General features: G+C 37.7%; 1 protein-coding gene across 1 annotated transcript in view; it reads right to left on the bottom strand.

Annotated features, from left to right (window-relative positions):
* Positions 1–19,597, bottom strand: part of ITGBL1 (integrin subunit beta like 1) — a 132,785-nt gene that overhangs the window by 6,524 nt on the left and 106,664 nt on the right. Inside the window, exons 8-10 of the mRNA XM_063392379.1 lie at positions 15,072–15,188; positions 6,273–6,419; positions 1,349–1,462 (exon numbers count right to left, since the gene is read on the bottom strand). Of these exons, the coding sequence (XP_063248449.1) occupies positions 1,349–1,462; positions 6,273–6,419; positions 15,072–15,188 (378 nt within the window). The remainder of the gene's footprint in view (positions 1–1,348; positions 1,463–6,272; positions 6,420–15,071; positions 15,189–19,597) is intronic.

The raw sequence follows: 19,597 nt of genomic DNA, 5'->3' as shown, positions 1-19,597 counted from the left end.
AGCCACCCAACACCTATACCTACAAGGCTTTAATAGCATGTTCTCAATAATCCCATCAGCAGTGCTGCAAATACTGAAACTGTGTATGGTGAAGTGTCATTGTGTACACCAGTGTTTGTACCCAGCTGGTGAGGCTAAGTGTTCACACTGTGCCTCCAGGTAGGTACAAAGAAAAACAAGATTACTTTTAACTATTATTCATAAAGAAAAAGCCATTAAAAGCTACCAACAGAATAGCAATAAAACCATGACTTGGAACATGAAGAACTTTAAACCTGAAATCTCAGAAGTGCTATACAAATAAATCCTATCTCAAACTCTCCATTAAGTCCCATGGAGACTGTCCCAAAAATGTCCCAGCCCTATTTTGCATCAGGGAAACAGCTGAGACCCATCTATTGATTTTATTTAAATATTTTTATGACCCTTGTATGCTCAGCTTGAGATCTCTATAGCCTTTGTATCTGTGTAAACTCCTCTTCCTTCTGACTTTATGAAGATCTATGATTAGGCATTAGAACTACAGATACAACTCCTGTTCCTGCTATACTGGCTGGTTGCCTTCAGAAAATGACCCTTGCTAACAGGGCTAGCTAGAAGACACAATTTACTAGAGTCAGCCTTACCACTCTCACTCTAATTGGCTTGCAGAGTTCTTCCACATCTAATAATTGCTCAGCAAAGATTTTCTAAAATTAAGATTTGTAACAGGAAGCAGCCAGTGAGTTAATTTAGCAATTCCCATGCTGCTTCTTGTCACTATGCTTGTCACAAGGGTTTGCTGGCAGCCTGCCCATTTCCATTGACATCTGCCACCTGCATATTCAGACAAGGTTAAGGTGAAGCTGCTTGAATCACTTACCATCACATCATAAAAACAGCTATCAGCTATTTCAGCCTCCCATTGACAACTGTCTGATTGCTAGGAAGCTCTGCTAACCCACATAACTATTCCCCCAACCCACCAGTGAATTTTGTCTGTGCCTTAAACGCATTACACACATGGAATGTCCAGTAAAAGAGCAAAGGCTAAGGAAACCTCAGGACTGTAATGCTGATACTGTGTCCTTTGCCAAAAACCGGTAACTTGTAGTCTGTTACAGAGAGAACTGTTGATGGATTCCATAGCTGGTTTACTTATTTAAATTCATACTCAGGCTTTTAGCTGTTGTTCTGAAACCTTAAGTTGATCATTGCATTGCATGAAGAAACAATTACAGCAGGTTTGAAGAACCAGCAAATGCGCTTCCTCCATCAGTGGGGAAAGAAGAAGCCGGGCTTTGGCTAACATAATTCCCATCAACTCCATTTGTTTCCTGAAGCAAGTAAGTGTGAGCCTGTACTGCACCTGTGCAAATGAGACCATCATGTTTGTCGCAGTCTCTGTCATCGCATTCGCAGAAATCACCCGAAATGTACCACTCCTGGGGTGAGCAGATGCACTTTCCACAGTGGCAGGAGCCTGAAATCACAAAAATTATTACTCATAGTCATAGAGCACTGGCACAGTCAGACTAGAAAATAACAACCCAGATCACACATATGCGCCCATACGCACATGTGCATGTGCACAAAATTGCTGCCTAGGAGGCTGTTGCATAAAAGAAAATAATCAAGCTAAAAGCCTTTTGAATTAAAGGATTCTTTTGGCATGAGCTAGAGTATGGTGGGATGTTACTACTAATGCTTCGATTCTGCTATTTGAATTAATCAAGACCCACATTTCTTTTGGTTTCAGAGACCTACAATCAGGGCTTCCCTCCCCAGTAACTTCTTTTTTTTTTTTTTTCTTTCTAACAAAGTTCAAATTGTCCCCAACTCTGTTACTGAAGGCAGTAAAATCACACCCAGGAAGAAAATATAGTCCTCCTCATTTAAAGCTTTTAGGGGTGTTAACAAATGACCAGCAGCACCCAAGACTAACATCTATAGACCCCCAAAATCCTCCTCACCAAGACTGAAGCTTCTCCACCTCCTATGGAATTACTAACATTTGCTCTAGGTCTCAAAGGGTTTGTGCACCCTTGGCAGCCCAGCTATTGGCTTGTTCCTGCAGTGTGCCCTCAGGCCCCTTGTTGGGACAAGCTGCTCTCCTTCTCCTCAAGGATGTCAGGCCGCACCCTCACAGGCAAAGCAGGGACTGTGTGGTCAAGTTCAGGTGATGCCATAACCCACCGAGCACAAGAAACCTCCCTTGAAGAGAAGACTCTGAGACATCCTTACCCTTGGGAGAAGGTTTTGGCTCTGAATCCTGGACAGCGACAGCTGCCCCCAGACAACCCTGTGTCAGGAAGCCTATAGCCTGAGAAGGGTGTGAGAGAGACTTCTCTGCAACTAGAAGGAGAGACGGTAGTTCCCTCTGAAGTTCCCTTGGCTGAAGAGACCTGGCTTTTACAAGATCTCATCTTCAGCAGCTTGGCCCTATACAGATTTCAGACATGTATAAACACTGAAGTGGGGATCTTACTAGCTGCTAAGCAAAAATCCTTTTGTGAAACTAGCCCTAAGAAGGGGTAACAGCAGAAATAAATGAAAAAAAAGATTTTTAAACCCAGATTAATTATAGCAAAGAATACATGCAAAATTTTCAACTGAGGGGCCGAGTTAAAAAAAAAAGTCACCAAAGAAGCTGTTGACCTTTTACAGAAGATGCTTATAAATGAGTTAAATGCATCTGAAGATCCTAGCCTCCTGCAATATTTCGAGAATGATTCCATTAAAAAGCCACCAATGTGTTGAATGCTTTATTAAGGAGAAATACAGAAGGAAGCTTGGTTATGTCAGAATATAACCTAAAGAGAATTCATGGGTTACTCAACAGGGCCTGAGCCAAAGCGTGTAAAACTGTGCTTTTTCATCTTTCCAGTACTTTCAGTGACCTCTGAATAAAGGCCAAAGTAATAACCCTAATACACCTAAAGAAAAAAGTTTCATCTGTTGATATTAAGCAATTTTTCATTGCTTTTCCCATAAATACTGAAGCTTAATTCTTCAAAACTTCAGAACAACTTCAGCGGAGTATCTAATTTTTAATTAAATATGTAATTTAATGCTTACTTTAAATTCACAAAAATTAACTCATCGGCTAATTTTAGGGAAATGCTTTAACTTGTAACATATGGAACATGTAAATATATTCAGGAAGAGCTAGTGATTAGAACATTTGAGGATGGAAGTATTTGATTAAGCATCTACTTTTTCTATGAGTTCTGCTTACTGGGCCACTGGCATAGAAAATGCTGACATGCCCTACAAGGATGAAAAATGCCATTGTATAAGGAGTCAGTGGAGGATGGCATACATATCATAGGGTTGCTCGTTAAGAGGTACACTAAGATATACTTGAGGGTAATTTAAACCAAATACCTCTGTTTATACAAGCTGCAAGGTACTGACATCTGAAAATAATGAGGAATAGGATGAGGTTTTAGTGAAATTAAAGCAGTTATTAAGAGTATTACACTGTAAGAAGCCTGAAGTTCTTCTGCATAAGCAGGCACGGATGCTGCTACTGAGGGATGCCCACGATGTTTAAAATTGTTTTGCAGAAGATACAGCAAATTTAACACCAAGTCAAGCAAGGAAGATAAGGCTCCAAAATACAAAATCTGTTAGGGAAATGAATGTATCGAGTCTTTTTCCTGAACAAGGCATGCTGCTCTGGGAGGCTCCTCAGTTCAATTGAATCTAATGAGTTGCAGGGTGTTTCCTGGGATCCCAGCCAGATCCTCTCAGATGGGATTTGGCTCATTACCTTGCCCACATCCTGCACCATTACAGTCCCCATGTACAGCCCTATCTTTACTGCCAGGGAGGCAGCAGCGTGGTGGGTGTTGCTGTTTTCCTTGGGAAGAGCTGTTGCTACAGGTGGCACAGTCAGCGATCCAAGATTCTGAAAACAGCCTAGGAATGTGAATGCCCAACTTTGCTTATATTAGCAGAGTGCAAATTTCTGATAGTGTTCAGCAGTTATCTGCTGAAAACCAGGACTGTTCACAGTCTCTTAAAACCTACATACAGAACCTCAAGCTGTCCTCAGTCCATTTTAGCACTTGCATATCATGGCTAGGTTTCCAACAAAAATGGAATAACCACCATTACTGCACAGGTTCGAAAATCCCTTTTAGTTTATTGGTAGTCATTATTTTTTTTTCTCACTGTAATGAATCAGAAATAAAAATTTGACATTTTGGTTGCTGGATAGTGCCCCACTATCTATGAACAGTGTTTTAACTATGAATATCCAGTGAGACATGATTTCCAGATACATATCTTAGCATCAAGAATAGATTTGAGAGAAAGTATTCAGAATAGACAAACAAAACAAACAAACAAACAAACAGTGAAAGTTATAATTAATTAGACTGTCTTTGCCTGTGATCCCCATTCTGCTCTGAGAAGAGGCAGGAGATAGTAGCCTTCTTGGATGTCTACTGGCCACACGCTACTGAAGATGTCTTATAGAGGTAATTTCTCTGTTGGGACAAGCACTTACATGTGAACTGGTGTTCCTACAATAAAGCTGCTATTGCATCTGATTTGACACAGCTTTTTCTATTGACTGTCCTCAGGGCAACTTTTCATGGTGTTGGAAGCTAATATGTGCTCAGGGCACAAAGAAACTTAACAACAACAACAACAAAAAATCCCACCACCATTGCTGAGTATGAATTTAGGGTCACAGGATCACAGAATGGGTCAGGATGGAAAGGACACTATAGCACCTTTCAGGCTGCTACAGATTATATAAGTGACCAGATCCCAACCCACACCATGGCAGCATAGCCAACAGAGGTAAAAAATCCTTGATATCTCTGTAAATTCCTGATGGATTATCTTCTCCCAAAGCCTCAAAATAAATTGTACCCTTGAAACACATGTTTAAAGCTAATTGTTCTCACAGTAATACCCACAGGCTGGAATAAATAGCACTCAGCCATCCCTAGAAAAAGATAGCAGATAATACAAATATTTTAAAAATCAACATAATTTTTCATATTTATGCAGAATCTTACATAATGTATTTTATTACTACCAAGCATATTCCCTCACCTTCATGGTTTATATACAAAATCTCAGTGAGGCACATATTAAGAGAAAAAAAGTTAATTTCTGCAGTAAAACAGAGTGATTTCCATTTCTCCAGTAACTCACCATCTTCTTACACATATACTCATTTAAAGATAGTCCCTTCTGGAAAAAACAGAGAAGCAGTGCAACTTTCTCATTTTTTATGACATTGCATCAACTGAGGGAAAAAACCCTCAAAACAAAATGAAATGGTGCAATAGGAAGAATTCTGATAATACAGATGGATGAAGGCTGGGCTGGGAAACCCCATTTAAATTTCTTTTTCACTGAAATAAAAGTTACCAAAGGGAAAACTGGAAATCTGCCTGATGTAGAAGGTTCCTAACTGTTTTTTCCAGCTGGCAGATTTCTTTCCTGTCTATGAAGGGACATAAAAATATAGGAAATGGCACATAGAGTCTGGATCAAGTGCATTCTAGGTTCCAACCAGTCTCTTTTTTTGTCTATCCTCTTTCAGACATATTATATACAAAAATAGGCAATTTGCACAACGGGGGAGCTAAAAAGCCCTCTTTCCATTAATGCAATTTCCTAGACTGAAAGACTGCAAGGTAAGAACCTCAGAGAATAATTTTCAGATAATTATCAAGATTTTCTAACTTTTATTCTTCCCTGTGGCAATTTTTTAGAGCTGAACTGAAGCTGATGCAACCACCTGAATGAAAATTAGTAAATGAGAAAGTTTGTAGGATTCATTTGTGGGGGTTGCAGACATCTACTTTCCCTTTGTGGCTGTTTTGAGGAGCGGAGTGATTAAGGATACCAAATTGCTTTTAAACACTTTCTTCCATTTACTGTTGTCCAATATATTACCTTTGCCATCTTCCCTGCTGGAGTGTTACTGTGGGTAGTACCTTTTTCCCCCCAAGTGGAAGGAACACTAACAGTTATTTTATAATGTGCAGCTGTTCCACACAGACCACCAGCTAAACACACACAAACAGGAAATTATATGCTACTGACAAATTGCATAGGAGAGCAACGCTGCTGAACATGTACGGCCGGGGTGGGTGGATGTAAGTGCATTACAGAACATCCTTTAATATCCTTTTAATAATGAGTGCCTTTGAAAGACAGGATTTTCCAACAACAACCCCCTGCCATGCAGATTAGTCTTCCAGAAGGTGATTATTTTCCTCTGCCAGGCGCTGACACAGGGTGGCTCAGCTGGCAGATCTTACCCTTGCCGGAGCACAATACGCCTTCCGCTGACTCGCAGAGACTTCTGCTCTCCTCCTCCGTCAGGTTGCACTTCCTCGAGTGCTGGCACAGCTTTCCAAACCACCCATCCTGGCAAATGCATCGGCCACAGGAGCAGATACCATGGCCTGTAATGACACCAAAGTTGGTTATGAGCAAGACAAGCACCAACCGTGCTGTGGTCACAGCTCCAGACCTCTCCAGTACGAGGTGTGTGCTATGGGATGGAAAGGCTGCCGGGTGGAGAGCACAGTTTCCCAGTGGGATGGTCTTCTCTAGTTCTCTCCTTCTTGTTAAACAGGGTGCCCTAATGATATGCAGAGAACAAGTGAGGGATATGTCAAAGACACCCTAGAACATGGATGAGAAATAGATGCTACAAGTCATAATTCACTCTTTAAAGAAGGGGAGGCGAAAGATAAAGTAGATTAAAAAAAATTTTGTAAAAAGATTATTTAAAAAATGAAAATATGTTGAATAATAAACTGAGTACAAAACTTGGCCAGGAGGAAGGGGAAAATGACAACAAATACAGACAAGAATAGAGGAATGGAGAATAGAAATAAAAAAGAAGTAAGAAATGTCTCCCAGCCAGAATTACATTTTTCAGCTTTGAATAATATTCTGCATCAGAGACAATAAGCCCTTAGCTAATCAGTTACCTGGGAAGCAAATTATACATACCAGTGACTTTTGTCCTCTCCTATCTGCTATGCAGAGCAAAAGACAAGAAATGAAGGGACTGAGATAATTTGGGAACATGGACTGGAAAGAAGGGAACAAGCAGTAGAAGTATCTGGAAAAGCGTGGAGCTGTAGGATGCAGGGAAGCAAACCAGCAATTTTGTTTTTCTGATTAGTGGATTTCTTATGAGCCTCCAGTGCAACTTGATTTCAGACCTAACATAAAACAATTAAAATCACTAGCAAATTACTCTGCAAATGCTTATAAAAAGCCATGTTAATGAACTTTAAATAATCAACAATGTTTTTAAAAGTAATTCTCAAAGAATAAAGACTTTGATGCAGGAGAGGCAAAGAAGACAACAAGTCAAATACTCTGTCCTTTTGTTTAGAATTACAACTCAAATAACCACAAGATTTAAATGTGAAATATGAATTCCACAAAAAACCAAGCTGTAACAGATTACTAGCAGGGGCCCATTATAACCCAAATCAACCTGAACCACACTGAACACCAGGATTAATTATTTCTTGCCATGCCTGGAATTGAAATTGCGTTACAGGAAATTTTGGTTTAGGACTACTCATGCAGCTGTTGTTGGTGTTTCCCAAAAACCTGCATGATCATTTTGTAATACAAAAGGCACCATTACAGGGAAGCACCAGCACAATGAAAAAGGTGAAATCATCATTACAGTGGAAGCTGCTTCTTATTTACAGACTATTACAAACAGATGATGTTCCTGAAGGGCAAACTGAGGCCAGACCCTAGCAAAATATGGGTACCTCAGGAACAGAAGTTTCTCAAACTAATATAGTATAACGTATTTTAAATGGATGAAAAATAACAAGTTTTAAAAGTGTAATAAGAATATGAAAAATTGCAGCATAACACAGGATCCCTGATATAGAACACCACAGAAAATGAAACAAATATTTTTCTCTGTATTTAAATAGAAACAGGATTTCCATTTTTATTTTTCTTTTTAATTGCAGGATCTTCCATTATATTATTAGCAGAAGAGAATATTAAAACACATATATCTGCAAGAAATATTTCTAGGTGAGCAGGCTTCATTACCCTGCCCAAAATATGCTAAATGAGCTGCGAAAAACTTTCTTGGAACACTGATTTTTAGTTTTGAGGGTTTTTTTATCAGATACCAGAAGACCAGAACAGTTGTAACAACTGCAGTTGGAGAAACTAATATAAATGTGAAGTAAAATACTGTCTATTGGATTTTCAAAGTAGGTTAGTTAGTCTTGTCTAAGTCTAATGAAGGTGGACTGTGGCTCCAGTTTGAGGAACATATCAGGCAGTTCAGTAACACCTTCAAGTGAAACACCGCAGCAAAAAGGGCCAAAGTCATTCTCACACCCACATACCCAGAGAAAAGTGAGGAGGCACAAAATTTCAGCATTGATGAGATAGTGTTACAGTCCTGCAACTCTGTGAGGTCCATGTTCAAAGAGATTTTTGCAAAACTTGGAAGCATACTAAAAAATTCCAGGGAATTCAGAGGATATCAGAATGGGTACTCTCAAACTACCAGAGAAGGACAAAGCAAGAGAGAAAGCCTGATACAGACAAAATCATGTAAGAAATGAAGCAGCATTTCAGACAAGGGTGATGACTATTGCAACCAACTTTCAGGTGATGCTGTTGTGGGCCACAGGTCTCAGCAGTTCTGAGAGCATGGCCTGCTCAGAGACAGGCTTTTGCTGCACACCGTGCACACACTTCAATGCAGGGGAAGCATGGCAGTGATGTAATGGCTATTTATAGCCTAATGGAAGAGGTTCCACAGAAAAGCCCCTTTTGGATTCACAAAATTAATATCTATTAATCAACTTAAACATTAATGTACTAGCAATTCCTTTACTGCTCATTTGAGCAGAAGGCTTAAATTAAAATGCTTTTTGCAAACCTGAATCCCATTTTATGCTATCTGAAAAGCTAAACAAACTAAGTTTTCTGTGCCTCTATGTAAAGTGTTGACTTTTCATACACCTACACAAATGTCTGGGTGAACAGGACAGAAACCTGTAGTGCTTTTAAAAGAAAAGTTTGAAAAATTAAAATTAATTTAATACAGACTATGCAGTGCTATTAGTACCTGTATTAGCTACAGTAGTCACTCTTGTATCTAATACCTACTGATCAAATTTATCTGTTGCTCTGCCTGGATGTGCCTCAGTGGTAGGATGAAGGAGTTAAACTCGAGGACACAGGCATTGAATCATTAACTCTCCTCTTAGTATTGCCAGAATAAAACCCTAATTCACATTAGTTTTATAACAGTTAGACTATGAGTTCTCCACTATTTAATACCATTAATATTAGCCTTTTTTAGCACCAGTTTTACTCAGTAAACATGTGTACGAACTGTTGGTTTGGTTTTCTGGTACTTTTTGGTGGATTTTTTCTCCCTCAGAATATATTGCATTTTTCAGTAACAAATACCATAATAAAAATTCTCTGTTAAGTAGTATGTATAGAGTGAATATACCTATCTAGTATATTCACTATCTATATATATTATATATACTGCATTCTGTAGCAATTAGATGTTCTTCAGATTCCTCTGTCAAAAGAATATGGTCCCTGCTCTAAAGACTTTTCAACAGAATGGGTAGAAAAGGTGTTTGGATAGAATCTTAGGATATAAACTTTTATTTTAACATGGTAGGAACCTCAGAGAAATTTGAGGTTCAACTCAGATGCCCAGGGGCATTGGCCATGCCCTAAGGCATGATGGCCATGCTGGTGATGGCAGCAGCCAGGCAGGCACTCCTGTGTCCTTGTGGAGCCAAGCTGGGGTCAGGCAAGGGTAGTTTAAAGAATCACAGATGATAAAAGGTGCTTTAATTTAGTTGGCTGAAAACTTTGACATCATGTACCATATAGTCAGAGAAGCCACGGGTGACGCAGGAATCATATTTCTGAATTCTCAGACCAGTCAATGCCAAAACCTGTCCTTGTTTGGGAGATTGACAGGTAATATTTTTCTAATTTGTTTTCTACATATATTAGAGAATTCCACAAATGTCTTATATAATTCTGTTTCTGTGGATCAACATTAGTGCAAGAAACAAGGAAATTGTCTGACAGCAACTGTACCATACTTAGCTTTGCTTAATGAAGCATATAATTAATCATAGCTCTCTCATTTCTATGGTTATGGTCTTATTGGTCCTCATAAGAACATGTTATCTGAAAATATCATGCTTCTGCTTCACTGAACAGATGACAAAAATAAATGTCATTCATGATTTCTGCAGTATGGACCTAGATTTTTCACAAAAAAGTTTTACATTTCCTGTTGTATATCTTATACTCAAAAAAAAAAAAAAAAAAAAAAAAAAAAAAGGGCAGTGCTTCCTCCAAATCCAATTATTTAGCCTGGAATTTTTTTATTCAAAGGACTATAGCAATTAGGGGCAACTTATACCAGACTTTTGAGAGGGAGCTTTATCATCATACATCCTGGCAATGACTATGCAAACCTAGAATCCATCACTATAAGAATGTGATATGGAAGTTTCTGTCTCAGTTTGAAAAGTTTAAATCATTGGAAAGCTGGGAATTGTGGATTCAGGTATATGTATGCCTTATAAACTCCAGATTTTCCCTTGTTCTCTGGCAGTTCATAGAGAACAGTGATGGAAATCTTAATACTGGTGCAAACGATGAATGGATGACAATGTGTAAGCACCAGAAGAAACACCAGAATGAGGTCAAATGCATGACCAGCATTTGATAACCAACAACACATTCACAGGAGTAAACTTAGGAATGTGTTATTTCATCAAAATCAGAAGGTCTGCACTCTCATAAAACAACAATATGATGAATGTCATGATGACTTGTTGGCAGAAGAGTGAGCTCAACAACAAAAGGTGTCAATGCAGACACAGCACAAAACTTGTCATTCTTTTCCTCATAACCCCAACAAGAACAGCTTTGTCCCAAGAATGTCAAAAATCAGGAAGCACAGACAACAGGCACCAGAATTGCCTGAAGTTTACAGAGATAAAAGTAAGCAAAACTGTGAGTAAAAAGGCTCACTAACTTTTGGACCCTAAAAAAAATTAAATATGTATTTAAAGACCAGTTTGTTATTGTCAGGGAAGAAGAACGAAAAAGACCAGACAAGAACTTGATGGGTGGCATACCTTGTGCATGTTCTGTGTCACGCACAAGGAATCTTGACCAAACTGTTAAATGCAGACACACTGATGCTTGTATTTGGGCGTGAGAATGCAAGAGGATGAAATCAACAAAAGGATGTGTCTGAGTGGTGAAAATTAATTTGCTTGTGGATTTCCCAAAAAATTGCTAACTTCTCCTCCCATAAATTCTCAAGCAGGGTTTTTCCTGCACTGTTTTCTTACACTTAGAGAAGAGAGAGGTGTGAAGTTAAATCTGAGTAAGGAGGGAAATATGAATTACTTCAGCATTTGCTCCACGAATAAGTCAACTCCTACAGCTTCTAGAAGCCTTTATAGTAGACCCAGAATTTCAAATTAATGATAACTACTGCCTTTTACCAAAAGGCAATCTTTGATGTGACATGACATAACTGCATTCCTCGCAGTGTTAGAATTGTATTTTGGTGAGGACTGTACTTTGATGTGCTATGGCCAAAATAATCAGTTACAAAGCCCTCAGAGTGGAATTGCTCACTTGAAAATAAAATAAAGAAATCAGACTTGAAGTATTCCACTGTCAGCAAAGAACTGCTTTACTGGAATGATGAGTCTTAGTTGTTTCTTACTGTTAAGGACAGTGCAAACATTTATGAATTAACATTAAAGGTCTTATCAAAACTAATGTTCTTATTGATGGCCCACTATTTGAAGCACAGAATGATATATTGATGTAATACAAAATGGTTGCATCCATAGAAATATGTAAGTCTTGTTATGAGTTACTTGTTACAAGTTTAAACCTTTGCCAGTGAACCTAGTTTCAACCTCTTTTGTTTGTTTGTTTGGTTGGTTGGTTTTATTGCACAGTTTTTAATCAGGATAATTCTACAGGAACTTGTGGTATGCAGAGGACCCCAAAGATTTTGGTTTATTCCTTTAATGGCTGCTGCTTGGCTGTGACAAGAACTCATAGCTAAGCCAATAATCATCCAGAGAACAAATTGAAGAGAATGGAGTTAAGAGCATTATCAAATCCATTTCAAATTGATCTTTACAGTTTTCTGTTTCTTGTTTTCTGCCTGCCCTCAATCCTGAAAGAGAAAAAAATTGTAATGGACAACAGTTGCCCCAGTGAGGTGGAGCAGCCAGTGATGAAATCACTGGAAAACATGACTTGAGAGAGAAAGGGAACAAATACCACTTGAAATCTTAGGATGCATCTGCAGCAAGCAGCACAGCCATAACCTCAGAGGGCAGAGAGAAATATGTCTCACCAGGATACAGGATGAGTAAATATCGAGCCTTATGTTAAAAAGCAACACACATTGCCAAGGACTTGTGCTGGCAAACCTGTGATTCTCCGGTCATGCGTGTGCACCAAAAACACTTAACTTGCTCACGAAAGACTCAAAGAACCAGGAGAAGCCAAAGGAAATGTGACGTTAAATATTTCTGTGGATCAGCACTGAAGTATACCTGGGAAAATCTTACACAATCAAAAACCTGAACAGTAGGGAAAGGGCCATTAGGTAGAAAATATCTATCTCAAAAAGTCTGCATGAGACATCTTCTCCAGTCTTAGCATATTAAATCTATGTACAGAGCCAGAAGAACATGAGGGAAAGACTTGGAAAGCAGGTCAAGAAAGGTGAGTCTCCTACTCCAGTCCACTCTGGTGAGACTCCACCTGGAGCACTGTGTCCAGTTCTGCGGTCCCTGGTACAAGAAAGACATGAATCTGTTGGAGCAGGTCCAGAGAATATCCTCAAAAATGGTGAGAGGGGTGGAGCAACCCTCTTATGAGGAATGGCTGAGAGCACTGAGATTGTTTAGCCCGGAGAAGAGAAGGCTCTGGGGAAACCATACCGTGATCTTTCCATGTTATAAAAGGGACGCATAAGAAAGATTGAGATTTTTTTACCAGCATCTGTAGTGGTAGAACAAGGGGTACAGGTTTTAATCTGAAAGATAATGGGTTTAGCTGGGACATAAGGAAGAGATTTTTTTTATGATTAGGGTGTTGCAACAGGTTGCCAAGAGCTATGGATTCCCTACTCCTGAAAACGTTCAAGGCCAGGCTGAATCGGGCTCTGAGCAGCCTAGTCTTAGTGAAAGGTTCCCTGCCCACATCAGGGGTGGTTGGACTAGATTATCTTTAAAAGTCCCCTTCAACCCAAACTATTCTGTGATTCCATAATTATATGAATCAATTTCTAATAGCAGAGTGCTGTGAAATCTATGCCGAGTCCTCCTGCAACCTCTGTCTTTGTGGAGACATTAAGTTTCTATTCTTGGTACTGCAGTGATGGACAGCTGAATTTTTAAGCGCATGACTCACTACAATCATGCAGAAACATGGCCATGGGGTCTCATTCAGTTGTCCCCTAATTTATCACAGCTTTTGCCTCATGTCTTTCTATCGTTTCACGGACAGCTGGTCTGGAAAGCAAGCTATTAATCAGTCTCTGCTGGTTGGAGAAGGCCAGTAACAATTCTTATTCAAATCATTTAGGCTGTCATTCACATTTCTCATTTCAGCATGCATTTAATCTGAAAACACTGGTCTTCCTTCTCTGTGCTTACAAGCACTCAGTGCACACAGTCCAGCTTATAATACTCTGAAGACAGATTTACTAGCAAGAGCTTATGTCCTTACTGTGATTGCCTAGGCAGCAACAGTGGTAGAAAAATAGCAATGAAAAGAGGACAAGGAAAGAGGAAAAAATTAGCAGTTCAGCAAGACATTTCAGGAAGCTCAGGCTGAGATGGAAGGACAGACAAACCCAAAAGAGAGGGAGATTTAATAATGTAGGATATGAGTGATATAAACAGAATAGATATTTTTAGCATGGATGATGATGAATTTTATTTCTCAAGTATTTAATTTCTAACAAATATGAAACAAATTTTCAATGCTTTTCAGTGCTTCTATGTCCTTTACACAAAATTAAATTCCAATTTTTTTTCTACACACTCATATTATTGAGCTACTCTGAACACTGTAAACTATTTTTATGCTGCTTAGACATTCAAAATAAAATTTTCTATATATGTCTATATTCTGCATGGCAGACACCTTGAATAAATATCTCCTGTAGTCAGATTTTTTTAGGTACATGATCATTATGAGGATCATCAAGCAATACATTCTTTTTCCTACATAGAAATAAGGAATACAATACAAGATGTCGTTGTTCATACCAACAACTTTGTTAATATTTACAATCATAGAGCAATTTTAAAAATGAAGCACATAAAATCTAGAAAAAGATCATTAAGGATAAATATTATTTGCCTGCTTATAAAATGCCATGTGGTATGCATGCACTTACATATCCAAAACTACCTCAAAATACTGCTAAACACCAACATACTTTACTGAAATATCACAACGTAAGGTTTTCACTGTCAACACTAAAATAAACCATCTGCATCTAGAATTACTATGACACTGTCTCTCAAGCATTTTTCATTCTTTCATAACGTATTTTGCTACTTCTTTAGAGAACAGGCATATCACTGTCAGTGAACACAAAATATTTAAAAGTTTTGCTGGTCATTAGTACCTTTAGGTTTGTTACAACACCCTCAATAAAGCATCAGTTGTACTAAACACAATGTAAGTTGTACTGAACCTAACATTTTAGGTTTTTGTTCAAGTGGCTGTATCCTTTATTGAATACTGATGGAACTCAGGATATACTAAAGCACTTTCATTTATGTGTTAGCATTCCTGAAATTTTAAAATAAATATTCTCTAACATGTTCAGTACTTCTAGTGCTTGTTTCTTACAAAACCCTGTCATCTTGTTATCAATCAATGATGTAAATAATCTATAGTGACATTATACCAAAAAATCAAGGGGAACAGAAAGCTATATACTGGCAATATTTAGTTCTGTTGTTAAATTATGCTGTGTTATGTGATATTAAGTGAACACATACCCCCACAGACATCGCCATCTGCATTTTCACACTGTCGATCATCACATTCACAGTTTTTGCCATGAACTCTGTTGTCTCCTGGAGGGAAACAAGTGCATTGGCCACATTCACATCTCCCTGTAAGAATAAATAATTGTTAGAGTCGTGATTTCAGTAAAATAAAATCAATTGAATGAACCCCAAATTTATGCTACATCCTAACCCCAAAGACAAACTACAAGTCATGTTGTATTAATTAAAGTATTGCACATAAACACAATTAAAAAACAAATAAACAAAAACATAGCAAAACAAAACTATTCCTTCTCCATGGCAACCAGATGGAAAGTATATCACTGTTATAATCTTAGTGGAAACAGCAACAATAAGCAATCACTGGCACGGCATGTTTTTCATATCTGAACTTAGCATAACTGAGCTGGCCCATGCTTATCTGCATAATTAACCTCTATAATTGATCTAAAATATTTAGCACGTATCTCAGAAACACCAAGACAAATGTGATCAGAATTAAATAGTCTATGCACAGATCTAAGATGCTCTCTATTCATATAGAAAAATAATTCCTCAAATACTCTCTCAAACTTTTTGAAAGCAAAATCCCTGTAATTTTTCTTGTCTAGATCTGAGGAAATAAGCACAACCTCTGTCACAGTCTTCTCTTCCATCAATCTATTTACAGGAGATCTCCCCAGAGCTTAAAGGAACAACAGACTTATCCAAGCTCCCATTTTGATCTTCATTCGATAACCCTAAGAGCAGTGAGTACTAAATGGCCAGATGTGGAAAAAATTAATATCCAGGACATCCAGTCTTATATTGCACAGATCTGAGACAAACGTAGTTCAGGTAATGGGCCCTAATGTCCAAGAGTTTGCCTCTGTATGTTGTTTAATTATTTTATGCAATGCCAGTGAAAGAACATTCTAAATATGGCACAAGCCATGAACCAAAGTCATACATTTGATGGTCTTGGGAAGGGATTGGTCACCAGAGATATGGACTAGGATGGAGAAAACCTGCCCTTATTGATTCAATTTAGTCACAGCGTCAGAGAAACTCAACCTGGGCCTGGTCACTGCTCTACTGACTGCAACCCACAAATTTATAGTATTGCTGGAAAGTAAAAAATATCCTCCAAGTGCAGCCTTTCATTATGCATCCAGACAATTCACAAGACACTACACTCTTTTTTTCCAGCATTGACTGAAATATTTTACTGAACAGGAAAGGACTGTTAATGAAATCCTCAGTGAAGGTTTTCTAACTGTAGGTGTCATGACAATAACATCTTTTAGGGTAAAATACTGACAGGTGATTATTAATATTCTTCTTTTCCCGACTTCTAATGTTACTTTGTTATTTTTGTTTGTGTGGCTTTGGGTCTTGGGGTTGTTTGGGGGTTTGGGGGGGGTTTTGTTTGTTTGTTTTCTGGAGTTTTTTTAAGGAAACACTCTAATTAAGTTGGATTAGGGATTAACATTTAGTTGGATTAACATTTTACTTATGGAAAAAATTCTAAACTCATTTTATAACTTCTATACTCTTCATCTTCCCAAGCCTCAATGTACATTGCACTTCTGAGCTGACATTTTATGCACCAGGATTCAATCTAGAAGGACAAAAAGTGCAAGAATTGTAGAAAAGACATACTGATAAAGAGAATTAGAGTAAATATTTCTAATACCTTTATTATATGCGTAGTTTACAAACTATGTTGCATTGTCAATTATATGACAATACTTGTTTCAGAAAGAAACTTTTTATAGGAAGTGCATCTACCACATCATGAAATAAAGTTATGCTTAATAATTATGTCAAAATTTAAGATATTATTGTCTTAATATCTTACAGAAGATATTATGCTATTTACCTGCATTCTCTAAGCTATGATTATTTGTTAGCCACATGTAATTATTTGACAGCCTCATTAGAAGTTGGAAAAAAAATCTTTAGTGCTTAAATTTCTTGAGTCTAAATTGTCTCTTTTTATGCATTCACCTTAGGCAACCTGATCACTTTTATAAAAGTGCCATATTACCCTGTCCCAAGGAACAGTCAGTAACATGTAGGCTGAGAGGAACCTGATGAACAGGACCCTTCTGTTGTAGATACTGTAACATAAACAAAAGAAGAACCTTCAGCAGTGGTCTCCTGGCCAGCCATTGCCTTAATAAGGATGCCTGAAGATGGTAAAATCATTTCAAGGAAGCTGCTTTGACTAGAAGAGTCTTTAGAGATGGAAAATTCTCCAGAGGAATGAGCAAAGGAAGGCCTTATAAAGAGGATTCTTCATATTCTGTAACTAAGCATTATCTTCTGTAATGCTTTAATTTAATAAGTGAGCTGCTCCCTTGTGCTGCAATGGGAACAGGCTTCTCCCAGTCCCTGCTGGAAGTGACATTTATTCATTTTAGTTAATGTGCAACAGCTTCACCAGCAGAAAAATGGAGGGAAACCCAACCCTAAGCAGATTTGGCACATTTTTGTCATGTAAGAGATACAAGATCAAAGGGAATTCAGGCCCTACTTTCTCAATCTGTGCGGGTGTTTTGTGGGTTTTTGTTTGTTTGTTTGTTTGTTTGTTTGTTTTTTGGGGTTTTTTTTGTTTTGTTTTGTTTTTTGGGGTTTTTTTTTGTTGTTTGTTTGTTTGTTTGTTTGTTTTTCCTTTTTCCTTTTTTCTTTTCTTGGCTCACACCTAAGTTCAGGGGATAATTTAGATCATCTGACTGCAGACCTCAGTAGAATTGAAACTGTCTTGAAAATAGACAGAAATGTCAGTCAGCAAATGCCCTGGAAAAGGATTTCTTTAAACTATTTTTTTATTCTAAATATCCAAAAATATAATTATAGTAGTTTATTATTCTGCCTCCAAAAGTAGTGAGATTTTGGTTAGACTGTGTAAAGTGTGCTCACTCTGCAGAGATAATTTAACAAATAATTAAAGTCCTATTGCTTCTGAACAGCTAACTGTATATGTATCTGCTGCTGAAATATCAGAAACTATACCTTATTCTGTGATCTTCTCCTCTTGGTGATTGCGATAAAATACTTACCAAGCAAATCCAATCATTCAAAAGTAATTTGAAGCTTACATTAAACTGAAAAGGGATCAGCACTTTACTAAACATACTGTTTCTTTGTATAGAATAATAGGTTTACCATAGCAACCTGATTATACAGGGAAAGCTGCTGCCATACATCCTAAATTCTCTTTAAATTCCAAGGCATACAGAAACAATTAAACATGAAATGACTATAATATTCTGCACCTTCTCAACCATCTGTGCAAGAGCTACACTTTATGAGCAAAAAGAAACCAGTTCATCTCAGACATTTTTTAGCAAATGGCTTCCACTCTTCCTCACTAAACAGGGAAAGTAAATGTCATAATCTGATGGCTTCAGATGAAGGAAGCTTTATGATGGAAGTTCTATGAGCCATTAGCATTGAAAAGCTTAAGCTACTTATTGCAATGCAAGATGCTAAGAATAGAATAATTATACAAAACATTTATTTGCCTACAGTCTTGAGATTTCCTCACACTTCTTCCTCCCATTGATGTCAATAGAAGTATTAACTTATGACTAATAATTGTTAGTACTTGAAGAGTGACAAAAGATCAGCTTGGGTTGGGTTTTTTTTTGTTGTTTTTAAAGGGAATTAAAGTGCTACTTCTCATCAAAACACAAGTTCATTAGATAATTGAGGCTAGAATTCTAAAAAAAAAATGCTGTAAGCTTTTAGCTTTTGATTTTATTCCCCATTTACTATAGCACTTTTTCATTCCTCATGTTAAACATTTATAAAATCATACTAAACAGATTTACATTAAACCTGTTCCCGCGCAAATTGCTGTGACCATGAGCTGCTTGCATGCAAACCAATTTCCAGTTGCTTATATGGATTAACTGAAAGTCTCCTTTGTACAGGTAATTTTAAAACACTGTGCTAGGAGTATATAATTTGTGTAATAAAGCATTTTTACCCTGCTACTGCCAGCAAAGGAAGAGATAGTAACACCTCTCAATGTAAAAATAAATACTGAATATAATATGATATACTTCATTGTCATAACAGGAAGGATTTTTCTGTGCAGGATGACGAATTTTTATCTTCTAAATGAAAACAGATAAATAAAGCCTTTTTTTTTTTTTTTTTTTTTTTTTTTGTAATGTGTAAGCAATACAGTACCAAATTGCACGGAGGCTGTGGTAAAAGCAAGATAGGTTCATTTGGCATATCCAAAAATGGTATTTCGGATTACTGATAAATAGGAGGGAATCTGCCTTCAGTAGGGACTTTTCCTCCCCATGGCTGTTCCAGGCTTAACATCTGAAAGCATTACCTGTCCAAAATTGCAATTTCTTTTTTATCATGTAATCTCAGGCAACTTGAGCACATTCAGTAAAGTTGCTGTCTTTCTGCCAACAGAATTCATTTCATGCTGGATGTGAGCAAGATGATCTAAAAGAATGTTCAAAAATGGCAAATCAGAGAAGGGGGATGGGAAGATTTGTACAGAA

This window comes from Prinia subflava, chromosome 3, assembly GCF_021018805.1.
Source record: "Prinia subflava isolate CZ2003 ecotype Zambia chromosome 3, Cam_Psub_1.2, whole genome shotgun sequence".
Taxonomy (NCBI): domain Eukaryota; kingdom Metazoa; phylum Chordata; class Aves; order Passeriformes; family Cisticolidae; genus Prinia; species Prinia subflava.
The sequence above is the reverse complement of the archived record's forward strand: the minus strand, read 5'-3'. Positions and strand labels throughout refer to the sequence as shown.